The sequence below is a fragment of the Chroicocephalus ridibundus genome, chromosome 8 (assembly GCF_963924245.1).
Source record: "Chroicocephalus ridibundus chromosome 8, bChrRid1.1, whole genome shotgun sequence".
In the NCBI taxonomy this organism is placed as follows: domain Eukaryota; kingdom Metazoa; phylum Chordata; class Aves; order Charadriiformes; family Laridae; genus Chroicocephalus; species Chroicocephalus ridibundus.
In genome coordinates, this window is record NC_086291.1 from 54,062,011 (window position 1) to 54,077,500 (window position 15,490).

Here is a 15,490-nt window from a genome sequence, read left to right on the forward strand (position 1 = left end):
GGCAGCAAGTTAAAAGCCCCCAGGAGCAGGGCACAGCAGAACGGGACTCACGAGAGATCAAAAGGCAACGTTCAGAAGGGGTGAATCGATATGCGAGTCTCCAGTAGCTCTTCCTTTTTAAGCTTCAGAATTACGATCCTTGCACAAACCGAAATGCAAAGCCCTTTACAAATGCCTACAAATGGCTATACTTCCGTCTCCTCGGCAAGATTTTAGAAAGAACAGTCTATCTTGGGCGATGACAAAGAAATAAAGAGTTCTGGGGAAAAGACTGTTTCTGCCAGTCCTACAGTCCCAGGAAGCGGCCAACGTTGGCTGTTGCTTGACTTAAACCTTCTGAGTTTGATGATTTCTATTACCATTATCATATTATTTAACATATCTATATACCAGATATTAATTTTTGTACTATTATCAGTACACATTAAAAAGCTTTTCAAAGATCCCAAAGTACTACTTAAACTTATAATTACGGACAAGAGCTATTACTCTCACGCCTACAATTAGAACTAATCATGAGCACAAAGTATTTAAAAAAAGAGTTAGAAAATTATTTCACTTCTCTGCAGTGAAATTGAAAACAGAAACTAAAGAGAAGTATTTTGATGGCAAAATGCAGTTAAGTTGGAATTGGACTATACTGCCATTTTTGCCAACGAAAGATGATTCAATCTTGAGTAACCAACATCATCTTTTTATGTCTGATCAAAACAATGTTTACTTCAGCAGCTTCCTTTCGTCTTGTACTAACATTTAGCGTGGAATAAGACAGACTGAGGAAAAACACTGATCAAAAATGATATTGTCTTTGTAAATTCTACAGTATTACTTAAAAAAAATCATAGGTGAATCAGTGAGATTGGAAAGTCTTTCCGTTGAACAAGCAATACTTTTCTGTCCAGAAAAGTTTTCTGGCATTTTTCTTATGTTGGTCTTCCAACAAATCATCACAGTTTGTTCAAGATGGCATTTTCCTGAATGGCATGTATAATTGATGTATGTCACATTTTATAAAATGATTGCAAGGTAAATTCAATTTTCTCTTTTCCTTGTTTGTGTCCTCTAAGAATCTCTTATCTCCACATATCAATTACAGAGCCGTGACAGAGATAGGATACAAATCACTCCGATGAATGTAACAGCAAAAGTGATTAGAGATAGGGAGAGATTAATTGCATGTGTCAGATATAAATAAAGGGTTTAGGAGACAAACCAGCATTTTGAGAGCGCGCGTGTGTGTATTCCAGACCTCTTACAGACATAAACCCCCAAACCTTATGAACAGACAAGTGGAACAAGAAGCTATGTTAAAATAATGAGTTAGATTTTAGAAACTTCTGCATTTGCCGTTTTTTTTTTTTTCAGAGCAGTATGCATAATGTATGTACATATGCTGAAGGAACATATACTCCATTTGGGTGCGTTTCCCCAGCTTCACCAGTTAGCGATGAGTCCCCATAACAACAGGGTTGCACCGGTGCATTTGGGAGAGGAGGAAGGAACTACTCTTTCCATAAACCATGTATTTAAAGCTTTATTACATTTGTTGATGCAACATGATGAAAATTATGTGCCAGATATTTAAATATGTTTTATGCCAGTTTTGGCTGTTTAGGTGCTCTTCAATAGTAAGATTGAAAAAAAAAAATCCTTACGGAAAGTTTATTTTATTATCTTTCCATTCCAAAAAGCTACTAGCAGAGGAGACACCAGTTGCCTGGGCCAGAGGGTGCCAATAAGCGCTATCAAAGTTAGCCCAGACAAAGCAGAAATTGCAGACCAACTTTTCTTTTATCAGAAAGAGCACTGATAGAATATTTGGGTAAGGGCAAATAAAAGCTCAAGCTGCCACAGAGGATTTTCGGCTCATCTTTATTATTCTTGCCGTTTAGCAATCTATCATTTTAACCACAGGTTCCCCTCTGTATCACTACAGTTAAAAGTGAGGAAAGTTTGCCTTTAAGAAGAAAGGTAGAGAATTGTGAAAAAAATCTGGCTGAAGCTTTAAAAAACACACACACTCACTACCAAACAAAAAACAATGAAATCGTGAGTCCAAGAACGCTGATAAATCCTGAACATCAGCTGTTATTTCTCTGTAATGCATATGAAAAGATTCTGCACTGCAATACAGCACCCCTTTGGCAGCAGATAATAGGGCAAACCATTGAGAATATCAGCCTTCACTGAAACTCCTAGCTCTGGATAAAGATTAAACTAAAATCTGTTCCAATCTATCAAAACCAAGTACTTACCACCAAGTCAATTTAGTCCTTTTTGTTATAGCTATAATTGTTACTAAAATGTATTTGGCTTTAAATTTATACATATATATGTCTCAAAAGCATGGGCAAGTTGCACTCAATCTATTCTCAAAATAATAAGAAACAGACATCTCCATTTAAACATTTATGCCCTTTAGTATTAGAGCAGATTAGAGCTACAACTGAAGACGACGCATCAAGACAGTCTTTTTCCAGGGTATTAAAGGTGGCATTTACAAGAGAATTTATCCTTAAGGTTCAGTTTAAAATCCCAAACACTTCTACAGCCTCCTTCAAATTAACATTTTGGACAACAAAACAACCTGAAGTGGCCATCACAGCAAACAGCACACGTTTACTCATGAAAGCACCCGTGACACTGCCACTAAGGTCTCCTTCCTAGAAACTCCGCTTGCCAAGGAGAAAGCAAAGCCTGTGTAGAAAACAGGAAAGGGAAGAAGTGTTGTTACTTCAAAAGAGTAACTCAAAATCAGTGGAGAGAGGGCTGAGCTGTGCTATGTTGGACTTCCTCAGTATCTGATCAGAACCTCGGGCATGTACAGTACCATCACAGCACAGAAATGTAATTTCATTTCATCCCATATTCCCTCTCCTTCCGCCACCAAAATGGGAAAAAAACCCACCAAAACCCAAAAAGGCAAACATAATTGAAGCACTTATTTCACCTCAACACCACTGACCCAGAGAGGCGAAGCAAAGTACATTCCCTCGGCATGAACTAAAAACAGCTTGACAACTTTCTGCATTTGACCTCAGGACAGAAATATCTATTCCCTGGGGGTGCCAGCCCATTCCTTTTTTTTTTCCCCCCCTCCTGCCTACACCTGAAAGCTGGAACTAGCTATGAAAGATTCATGCAGCAGTATGCTTCAAGCATATCCATGAAGGATCCTCTACGTCTGCTGACTTGAGCAATCCTTGACGGCTAATACGGAAAATTATGTTAGTGAAATGCTCTCTTCCAGAGAGGAAAGTGTCTGCTCAGAGTCTCCCGAAAACTTGTCTTCTTAACAAACCTGACAGAAGGATGTCAAAAGCAGTATTCTACCAAATGCACCGACAGGTAATATGGCACTTTTTTGCCCCACTTTCTTTCCTAACAACGTAAAGAATACTTCATTTTTACAGACACTGAAAGTGACCTAAGCATCTTGTGCTATCATGAGAATCTTTCTTTATAACAGAAAAGTGAACAAAAACTTTCAGTGCAAAATCAGTACCCTTCAAGTCTGAAATGGGACTCTTCCCGTCTGTAAAATTTATGTTTTGATACATTAAATTGAAGAACAAAATAGGCACCAACCAGAGACAAACAGGGCCTATTTAGCCCCCTGTCTATGTCTGCCCTAACAGAATAAAATTCTTCTTGTTGCAAGTGGAAGCTGGGCAAAGCAACGTGACACTCTCGTATTTTAAATTAATTGCAATGCAACGAAGCCAGGAGTTTAATTTTCAGTCCCCAACTTTTTTTTTTTTTTTTGCCTTTTTTTTTTTTAAGCATTGCCAGTGCTCAAGGGAAAAATTTATCTTCATTAAATGATAATTGGCTTTATTATCTTTGACTCTTCAGAAATGCTAGCTGGCAAGGTTTTTAAAATTTTCATCAATCTTGTTTTCTGTTTTCACAAAGGCTGCATCAGAAAAAGACGTCAGTCTGCAGAACACTCTGTATCTCCCAGTGTTATGAATAGATCTTGAGACTATCTAATTTACTAATAAATCTATCGAAGCGACATGCATCTCAATATTTCACAGCTTAACAAGAAGGTCCAGAAGCAAGGCCCTGAATTGCAGTTCCAGATGATTAGCGCTGCAAAACCAATTGAAGCAGGAGTATCTGAGCTGTCAGAACAGCTTACCCATACCCACCTTTGGCAAACTTGCCATTTAAATCATTTACCGGGGGACACTCAAATTTTTCAGAAAACACTCCAGCTAACCTCAGAAATAGCGGCGCGTACTGTTAAGAGTTTCTAAGACCGGGCCAACATCTACGGTGGTTGGCCCAGTAAACGGTGCTCACATCTACGGCGTTGCACTCAAGGTGATAACAGAAAAATCTCAGCAGGGTTTTTCCAAACTTCTTCTGAGGTGGCAACAGAGTCTTGCCATGTCGTCATGTAATAAAGCAACAAGGACACGCAGTGTGTACGTTGTGGCATATCTCAGCCACCTCTTCACAGTAATAAAAAGCTCCCCATGAATTCATTTCCCCTCTAAAAAACCCACCTCTTAAATTATCGACTTATAAGACATTCTTACGATTAAGCAGCTCTTAACGCCTCTGCTCTCCTTTTCCCCCCAAAACCACCTCAAGCCTAAGTGACACAGCCCACAGCAGAGCACCGTCTATGAGTATTTTCTGTTTATTTGTTGTTTTGTTGGGGTTTTGGGTTTTTTTCCCCCCCATATACAACCATAAGAGGTTTGCTGCAGAGTATCAGAGAAATTGAGCTGATACACAGAGTATGGCCTTCAAGGAAATAAAGAGTTTTACGATGGCCTTACTTTAATGAACACTTCGATCTTTAAGTGTCCTGCCAACACTGGGAAGATCAAAAGAACGTCACTTTATCCCCCTGACAAGCCAGAGTCTTTAGGAAGAGATCTGACCGTCTGGGCTGCAGTGTATGTCTGTCTGTGGCAGAACAGACACAAAAGAAAGCCTGAAGAATTAAGGATTGGTTTAAGATATTATCACCAAATCTGTTGTTGAATAGATGGAAACAGGAGAGAACAAGAAGGATTTCCCAGTAGTTTTTATTGAAAAGTACTCTTTGTGTCTAAGAAGCTTGTGACAGCTCAGTGATAGATCGACTCACACCTCTCTGGTTACGTTGGGAAGTTCCAGCAAAGGGGTTAATACTGAAATCCTCCAAAACAGTCACAGTGAATTTCCAACAGGGAGTAAACGATGTGTTTGAGTCAAAACGCAAACCGAGTTTTGTTACTCTTTCTGTTGCCAAACTCTTGACTTTCAGAAATTCTGATTTTCCTAGCCAAAACTTTGTGTTATTAACATGAAAGATGGGACACCTGGTTAAAAAATAAAAAGGCAAGATTTTTATTAGCTTAGCATACAGTTCAACTGATTTTAAGAAATGTTATATTTAGGACTAATTTATGGCATCTCATACTAATTTCAGATGTGACGTTATTCCCAGTACGCTGACTGCTGGACATCATTTTTATTTCACCGGAGCCTGTCGCCTCTGGGATGATCCAATCCCCTTGAAATCAGGGCAAATACGTCCACTTGAAAGACACGACCATTGTTTTCATGCGTGGCTGGACTGGACCTCACGCTGTGAGCTTAACTAATCTGAAAGTCTGGGTCACCAAAATAAGACACGTGGTTTTTAACCAAGCAGGGACTCAGCTGTTAAGGCAAAACACTGCTCGAGTACGTGGATCTTCCCAGGGGGTGACCATATCCCTTGGCTAATTCATCCTTACTGCCAGGCGTGTTTACAGAACAAACTGTCACACAGTAACGCGTAACAGGTACCTACTCGAACACACCAAGACATCCTAAAGATCTGTTAATTTTCATTAAACCCAAGCATTCTCACGCCTACATTTTCAACCTGACCAACCTCAGAACGTAGAGAAAAGCAAACCCAAGCAACGCGGAGAAGCCGGAAGGCTTTCTTCTGAAGCCGTTTTCCAACTTCCATGCATTATGTTTGTAATCAGGGGGCGATGGGGGGAGGTAAGGCTTCATGCCGCTTGGGACTCAAGGAGCTATAGGTTAGACCGAAAAGAAACAAACTGTCTTTACCTTTAATACTCAGAGCCCTACGAGAGAATTCATCGTGATTGGGGCTTTTAGACTGTATTTTTGAAACACATTCTCCATCCCCTAATTTTCTTATTCAACACGTATTAGATGCAGGTATTAATTGAAGGACAATTTAGTATGTTTTCCAGACATCGCTCAAACTCCATTTACTTTCAGCCACAATTCCAGGCATTCACTTTAACCTGCAATATAATGCCCTATAATTCCTCTCCTGCTTAGTTCAGGGCTGTATCTTTCTCCTACTGTCAAGTCTTGTACTTCAGACCAGAACAGGACAGCTTACAGCTTTCTCAGCTCTTAGACTCAGTCTGCAAATGTGCTTTCCCTACAAGCTGGAGCAATTCTGACACCGATATCCTTCAAGGAATAACAAGCTATGCATATCTAACACTGTTCTCAGCGGCTGACTGCCCTGGGAATTATCCATTATTTTTTTTTCCCTTTTGCCCTCAATAAAAGCGGCAATATGTATGCTGAGTCATGTAGCAAGGTTGTACTCAATAATTAATATATAATCTACTCACACAGAGATTGGATGTTCCACTTTACTTGTGGTTTATTTGATTTTGATTAAACTGTTTTTAAATTTTATATATGTCCTACTGGAAAGTGACAAGCATCATCCCTCTTAACATCTGATAAGATTCAGACGGTGATGATTCAATGTGATACCTTCCATACCTGGACGTACCTTTAACAGTCTGTTTCCAACCACTTGCTGGAATTCTCTACTGCTCTTCCAAAATACATCAGTTTTCTGCGACCATTCTCTGCATGTTGCTTCAGGGCTATATTTTTGCCTGATTATTTTCTGTTACGGGACCAAAAAGGTTGATTCATTTCTATCTAACGCATCACACATACGTTTCTTCCTCAGATCAAAGTTCAGACGGAGCACGTTAACCTCGGTTCCTTTACAGACACCGCGATGCCTTATGGCCAGCGCCTGCCTTCGACACACACACAGCATTAATAGCCCCGGATACCGAGACGACAATTTAAAAACCTCATTGGCTAATATTCATTTCAACAAGCAAATCCGTTTTTGGATTTGCCTCATCCTTCATTTTCTTTTATCCAGTTTAATCTTTCCTATTTTTCACGTTCCAGCTAGACTTTGCATTCATGGTATCATGTCAGTACGCATTTTGAAGTGTTTTCTTTTTTACCTTCTGCTTTGCATAGCACTTGTTATGCATGCATGATCACAGACTATTTCTAGCATTAATTAAGATATGAAATTAAAGTGGGAAGTACAATATTGGTCACATAATACAAACAATACAAATTTGCTTTAAAAATGAAATTACTAAAGTGCTAGCAAACCTCTTTATACTGTCGGAAATAATAATGTTTACAATCTACATGCCACAGTACAGCCAGAATTCACAAGTGGATTTGGAATGTTATTTCCACTTCAGAAAGATACACATAAAACAAACCCCCCGAGAAGTTCATTTAATTTAAAAACATATCCGGGAAGAAGGCACAGGTTTGTCTCTGCTGCTGTCTGTTACCACACAGCCTCTGCCCTCTGCCGCCCCGGTCCCGCCAACGGGGGCTTCCATCGTTTGTGCAAGAACACCTTTCCTTGAAATCCGATTAGGAATTTTAGCAGAAAAATCATCTTTTCTTAGACATTAAACGTTTCACAGGAACATGATCTTTTTGACGATTTGCTGACAAACAAACACAAGCATGTTTCAAAAGCAGTTTGCCAGGTTTCCCTCCCAGAGACCCGGACTCCCAAGTTCTGCTATTGGAAGGAAACGAGCCATAGGGGTTGTCTCAAATCTAGTGGTATCCAAGATCAAGAGATTTGGGGCATCTCATCAAGGCAACTGATCTAGAGACGAGTCTGGCACCTTCTAGAAGCCCAAACCATAAGAGCAGCCTGTCAGCGAAGCCGGTAGTGTCATCACCACTTTCCCCGGTCATCTCTTCCTCGGCTCTACAATCGGAAATAGAACCCTCCGCATCCACACAGCAGACGAACGCGCTCCCTCTCTCGCTGCTACACTAAACACACCTTTACCAAGCGCCCTCAGAAAAGGAGTCAAACCATCCTAAGCGTTTAGAATATTATTTTTTCATACAAACCCACTTACTAAGTGTTTTGCAGTAGTTTACACATGCATATTTTTGCTGGACGTGTACGTTAGTATATTTACTGTGCAGTCATCTTTCTGACCCCAGCGTTCCACTGCTTTTGCCTCCCCTTTGCTGTAAAATCTACTCATGGAATGCCCCTGTAATGGTAGCTGTTAATACAATTTGCGTAATGTAAAATAATAAGTAATAACAATGAAATGCATGTTCCCTGGGACTCTGTGATAACTCCAGGTAAAAATAATGCCATAGCCTGGGAATAGGCTCATTAATAAAATTGCGCTCAGAAGAGTGACTTGTTTACTTGCTCACAATGGAAAACAATACATTATAAACCCCTGCATTAAAAAGAAATTATGATCACGACTTCACAACAAACAGCGAGGGATATCATCATGTACCTGCCTCGCACAAAATAAACCATCAGACAAAAGGCTCTGAGGGTGATTTGTGGAGGGCACGTACTCTCTTAGGTCCCTCTTATTGCACAAGGAGCTCAACGTGCTCCAAAACAACCAGGAAAAGTTGACCTCCTTTAAAGGTCCGATCCTTTGTTAGCACGCCTCTTTTTATTAGGGCAGACTTTTGTGGATACTGCCTGCAAACCCAGTACGACAGCGTGTTCTCTGGAATTCGGGTACTCACTTGCTACGCTGAGATGAATAAATGGACTTGTCTTGTTCTCCCCGTTCTTTTCATTGACTGCCTGGACATAGTAGCCTCCTGCGTCGGTCAGCGATGTTGCAAGGATGACCAGCTGATTCTCCAGTGTGATGGCTCTGTTTAGGAAAAAGAAAGATCCCACTGAAACCAGAAGAATGATCTCCACTATGCAAAAATCATACAACGCTTCAGACTTGACAGACTGATCCGATGTTCGTTAGTCATCTAAACCAAGATGTTGCAGAAACAAAGCCAAACACATTCACAAGTAGTACTTAAGATCTTTGATGTCTCTAGGCCTTTGCTCTGTTTAGATCATGTAAGATGTTTATGGTGATATGCAGAAAGCTACAACATAAGCAACAAGAACAATTTAAATGGCAATAAGAAGTTACAAGACATGGCAAATGACAACAGAGACCAATAGCCTGTGAACTGCACCATTATGGGTTGACAGCAGTCTTGGAAAACATCAGTATGTCGCAAAGTCAGTTTTATTGAAAACCTTCTCAACAAGTGAAAGCTATGCTATTAAGGACTGACACTCAGGGAATAACACCACCTAGTTTGGTGGGGAAAAAAAAAAAAAGTAAAAATCAAAGGAAGCAGACCCTCAGAAGGCAAACCTTCCATATTTATGGCATCACCACTATCACAGCATCACAGACAAGAACATTGGCAAGCTAGAGCCTAACTGATGTACACAGCTGATCCCTGCGTAGGTAGGGAGGGAAATGTTTTCGTTTTTTCTAAAGCAGGTAGGAAAGCACAACCCTGTTTGTTAGCACTGGTGTGGGCCTGAAGGGGTCCATAAACGTCATTGTCTAACACAAGTCTATTCTTGCTTAGGGCTGCTACACAACAAACGTCCCCATAAACTCCCCTGTAGGCAGCGTTACCCATTTGCACTGCAATAGAGTCGGTTACTTTACATTTTACAGGTATTAGATGGTCTTTTCTTGACTATACAAGATAAAGGTTTAATCTAGAAACAACGTAAAAATTTAAGGGCTTAACTGAACAGGAGACGGGAAGCTCAAATACCAGATAAGAATAAAAGAAGAGGTAAAGTTCCAGGGAAAGGCTGTGGAGCAAAGAGCTGGCACTAATGCAGACTGGGCCAGGCACAGACTTGGAAATTCGAGTGCAAGACTTGGAGCAAGAGAGCCCTACCTTCCCTTGTGCTACTTGATGAGAAGCCCCACCGAGTTCAGCTGTGCTATTAGTCACATCCTTGAGCATGAGGTTGAAACGACACATTAAGTTATAATACTGGATGAAACGAGTTCATACATCAATAGGCCCCCAAAAGAATCAGTGCTAAGTCAAAGTACCCATACACTAATCAACCAATAATGAACATTTCTGCATTTCTGCCTCTTGTTTTGCCATGGTGTGGTTAACATTCATAATTCACAACTATTTTGCTTTTGAAAAAGCACTTGAAGCAATAGGGGAAAAATCACACATCCCTACTGTAGCATACAAAGCTTTTATACGTGGGGAGGGGGCATAGAAATCGACAGCGAGAACACAGCAGTGTTCAAATGCTGTGTTTTAGTCATATCACTTCAGTTTTCTAATGTGGATACAAAGAACGTCTATAAAGCTACCAGGAGGTACCAATAAATAAAAATCTCCGGAAAAATATATACAGCAATATTTTGAGTTCTGATCGCACACCAGCTAAAGATCCTGTTCACGTTATCTTTATTGACAGTTTTTATTATAAAAACTGTTAAAAAAAAATCACAGTATGAGTTTTTTCTTTATTCAATGAACCTGTACTAGCCTAATTGACTTAGAAAATTAATCAAAGAAACTGTGATAGATTTACAGAGCGGGGATATAAAATGCAATTAATATGACATTTGATAAAGCAAATAAAGATAAAGTTCCAATGAAGCCCTAATAATTGAATATTAAAAGACAGTGACATTTACAGTCATTTCCACTTTCGTTCTAAAGAAAGCATTAGAAACATTCTTTGAAAATACTGAAATGTATTTCAGACTGCTTTGATGCCAGCTGCAACTGCACCCTAAGTTCTAAAGGCGATCCTCGAAGGCTGGCGAGGTGCTCGCTGCTGCTCTCTGTACCAACCTGACTGGAAATCCTGACAATTGAACTGTTATACTCCTTGCATACTAATCGAGAGCAGAGGAAATTAAGATGTATTTATTAAGATAATTGTTCAAAATGAAGATTTTTTTTTTTAAATTGAAATACACAAATCTTCATTGGAATGTGAGAAAAATGTAACATTTGTGAGCAAAATGCAATAAGTTTTAAGGATTAAATGAACATAAGTATAATGGAACAGAAAGAGATCAGTGCGAAAGGGCTAAACATTATAAATCACATCTTCAAAACAGCACAAAAAGTTTGACATTCATTTGTACAGAAAAAAAAGAATTGGAAGACAAAGTAACTACTGAAGACCACTCTTTGGGGTCATCAATTACATAGTCAAATTAATCTTGAATTAAAACCCCCAAAATGAGTTATTGATATCTTAATAGTTCTGTGAGAAATGGAATGTTTCAACTCCATTAACCAAAGACAGGTATAGAGCGAGACATGAGCCTTCACAGGCTGCAGGCTCTGGGAGCTTTATTTAGATCAAGGATGAGCCTTGTGCATCAGGAAAATCAATTAGTCATGTTTTAAGGACTCATTAATTCCAATGTTTCTAAGCCATCTGAAGATTCATGCCCTGGCCCTTGCCAGGGTTGCAGCCACTTTTTGCGCAACAGCTGCACGGAGCACCCTAAAATTGGCTTAACATGTTTTTCCCGGGTTTATTTTTTGTTTTCGTTGTCTGATATAACTTTTAAATTATGACAGCACCACTCTAATGTTCCAAGGAAAATCTGATTCCCGGCTGCTCAGTTTAGCAGCATATTTGAGGAAGATGACTGCAGCAGATGGAGCGGACCTGTCAGTAATTCATACCCGGCACAGAATTCGTCAGAAATATAAATATCAAACTTAACACAATCTAACATTTTCAAGACAGGAGCAACCGGCAAGTAAACTAACCAGAGCGATCCTTCGGGATTCCTTAAGCACAGGGAAAGGAGCATTTTAAATCTGATGTTTTAATAGAAGAATGTTTTAAATTTTTCTGGAGCTCGGTGGAAGCCTGTGGGGAACCGCAGCCGATATACAAACAGCAACGCGCACGTCCGCGTGGTGGGGAGTTGGGACGGTGGAGCCAGTATTATGGTGTCCTACAAGAATCTCAGCAATACCTTTACCACAAAAGCAGCCAGAGCCTGGCGCGGATTGATATGAAAGGAAAGACGAGTAGGGCTTTTACTTTTAAATGTAAAAACTTTTGGTGAAAATAATCTCTAAATTTAAGCTAAAGCTGACAGAAATTATTCTGTTAACAGCAGTGGAACACGAGTCAGGCCTTTGCAAGTAAAAAGAATTTTCCAAAGAGGATACCATTATTAAGGCATTTAAGACAAAGGTTTTGGAGGTAAATAAATTTTTCCCGCGCTGAAAATTGCATCATCTATTAAAATGCTGCAAATTAACTCTTCAGTACCTTAAATAGGTGGATTTCCATTAATAACAGCTTTTATGTGAAAATACCAATATCTAGTCTTCTACAAGTAGATAATTCCCAAAAGTCAGATATTTGTTAGGTTATTAGTCTACCAGATTACACAATAAATAGATAATACCAGTTTATAAAAACATCATAAAATGAAAATCAGAGTAACCTGATTAGGCTTTCTCTTAGAAGGCTGCCATCTGCTCCTGAACCCGCGTGCAATATTTTAGTACAAAGACCTTCATAAAGCCTCTTTTCTAATATTATCTCTAGCTAAAATGAGTATCAATCCCTCTTTACGAGATATTTTTTACCAGAAAAACTCTGTTCCCCTTTTTAAAAACTTTTGTCCACGTTACACAGCAAGCTCCGATCTTTCTCCACGAGCCAGACACCTCGCAGTAACAGCGATGTTCCCAGAAAAGGGAGAGATTATGGAGTAATAACAACATAATTACTGAAAGACTTCCCCCACGGATTTCCCCTTTTAGAAAAACATACAGATACATTGCGGTTAAAAACACAGCTGTTCGAGTGAAATCCTGACTCGGAGTAGCGCACGCCTGGCTTAACAGAGCGAGCATTTCACCACCCATGCGTCTTCCAATTCTGGTGGGGAATTATTTAAATACACGTCTCCCAAAACCAGTCCCCGTTTTCCAGGACTCAATCACAGAGCAAAATATCAGCCCGTGTTCTACAGAGCAACACGGCCATGGCAACAAAGTACTAAGAGCTGTGCGACTGGATGCCAGTTTCACAAAATATTATTCAGGTTCCAGGTATATTGTTATTGCAAATCGACCATCTATTAATAAAAATTTTACACTTACACAGCCGCTGAATATTAAGTATAACTACACAAATTAATGCATCGATTTTATAAGGGATGCTAGTTTATAGGATCGCTTGTCTAGCTATGCCATGGCACAACACATGCTCCTGGGAAGCGACTGGGATTTCTAATCACGACAGCGTCCCAAGGTCACACAAGAACAACCAAGACAGCCCTAATTGGCAGGCAGAGGTTGAATGCCATCACGAAATGAAGGAAGACAGATTTAGCAGATGTATTTCCAGGAAGAAATGAGACAAGCTGCAGAATTCCCATGTTTTAAGCTTGGCTTCCCTATTCTCCAGCACTAGCTTTAGAGCTTGCAAGGTCTTGGTTTAGCGAGGCTATAGGCGTCATTCCCCATGTTTGCTCACCATCACGTTACACAAACTCTTCTGCGTAAAGCGAATATAAGGCTGGAACAGAAGCCGATGGAAAACCGTACTTGACAAGTCACCAGTGATCCACTACCTGACCGGAAAGCTACATCAGCTAAAAACCCACAGGGTCTGTCTTTCGCCTGGCATTATTTAATATTTTCATTGGTATTTGTTGACTGAATATAGATTTCACTAACTGAATCTGCAGATAAAGTCCCAGAGACTCTGGAAAACAGAATTAGAATTCCAAATGCAGAAGTTCTGTTGGAGCCTCTCCACAAGACCGAGGTTTGCAGTTCAATGGAAAAATTCAAAACACCGTATTTGAGAAGGAATAACTGACTGCAAAAAGGACAAACCTCACAAGGGGCTATCACCGGAAAATTTAAAAAATGATGCTGTTTCTCACTCAGTGTGGCCCTCCACTCGGTTTCGGCTATCAGATTTAAATATGTGGGTTACTTAAGAAAAATAAAAAGAAAACCCCAAAACCACATCAGAACCAGCCTCTCCCCTCCCCCCCCAGCCCAAGGGCTAATCTAGAAAATGTGACAAGCAGGAGAATGCTCAAAAACTGAAAAAAATTGTCACAGGTGTCTTCAGATATGTACAGGACTGTTACAAAAAAAAAAAAGTATCTCAGACTTAAGCAGAATCATCAAATATTGAGTCTTGTTATAAAAATCTTAGCAGTTCACCTTCAGAAAAGCTCGTTTTTAGTCTTTGGAGATAGCGGCTCTCAGAAAGGATACTCAGATGAATTATCCCAAATATATATTTAAAACCGTGCTCGTATCAAGCAATTACTGGTCTAGGATTAAAAAAAAAAAAAAAAAGCCACAAAACAAACCCCAAGATAACGGCTACGTAACCGACCACGGAAGCGATGTTCGCAGTGAGACACAAAGCTACCAATCCAGAACAAGCAATTCCGGTAACAAACTAAGGAATAATATTCATAAGTGCACTATGTTAAAATGTTGTCCCCACCCTCCCTGGGTTTTCAGCAGCTTATTCAATGCAATTTAATTATTATCACACAATTCCATCCCTTTGGGGTATTTGGGGGGGGGGGGGTGAGGGGGTGGGGAAGAGGGTTGTTTGTTGGGGGTTTTTTGTTGTCATGGTGGTGGTGTTTATTATTTTTACTTTTTAAGCAACAAAACTTAGTAGAGCTGATATAAGAAGCTACGTAAGCTGAAATCACAGCATTTGGGTGTCACCTCACTGAAGCCCAGTGATGAAGGCTTGCCTGGGTGTGCTACTCCAGCAACAGCAGTTCTCAAACTAGAATAATCCAGACTTTCAAGATAAAAATACATGTCTCAGTCAACAACGGAAACCAAAGACTTGGAATAAAATAAGTCAATTTTTGCCAGCCTCCTCTTCTTACAAAACTCTCGCTGCATTCACGGGATTTGTAGACAGAGGATCTGTTTTCTTGTCTCTCTCCAGTTTATCGCATAATCAAGCCATTGAACGCCACGTGCAACATCACTACCTGTTGCTATGGACAGAGCTAGCAACCACTGGAAAGAAGAATCATGGAAAATTTTTAATGTAAATGGGTTATCTACACAAAACATTGCAGTTAAAAAGTATTACAGGTTGTTGATGTACACAGGTGGCTGACTTCGGCGACGGCAAGCAGAAAGACTATTTGTAATCATTTGGGATTTTATAGTTCAATTTTCAGACACAGACAGACATGAATATTGCTCCACTTTATGATATTTCTCCTGAAGTGATTATTCAAGGTGATGTGGTGGTGGTGGTTTTTTTTTAAACACTGATTTTCCCTCCCCCCTCCTTCCTACACTGTGAAAGGAAAACTTCTGTTATTAAATTATA

At 39.8% G+C, this 15,490-nt stretch overlaps 1 protein-coding gene across 8 annotated transcripts in view; it reads right to left on the reverse strand.

The window, feature by feature from the left end:
- The window catches only part of SDK1 (sidekick cell adhesion molecule 1), a 411,549-nt gene that overhangs the window by 205,206 nt on the left and 190,853 nt on the right, over window positions 1–15,490 (reverse strand). For all 8 annotated transcript variants that reach the window (XM_063343255.1, XM_063343252.1, XM_063343253.1 and 5 more), the window contains exon 6: window positions 8,842–8,975. In XM_063343255.1, the coding sequence (XP_063199325.1) occupies window positions 8,842–8,975 (134 nt within the window). The remainder of the gene's footprint in view (window positions 1–8,841; window positions 8,976–15,490) is intronic.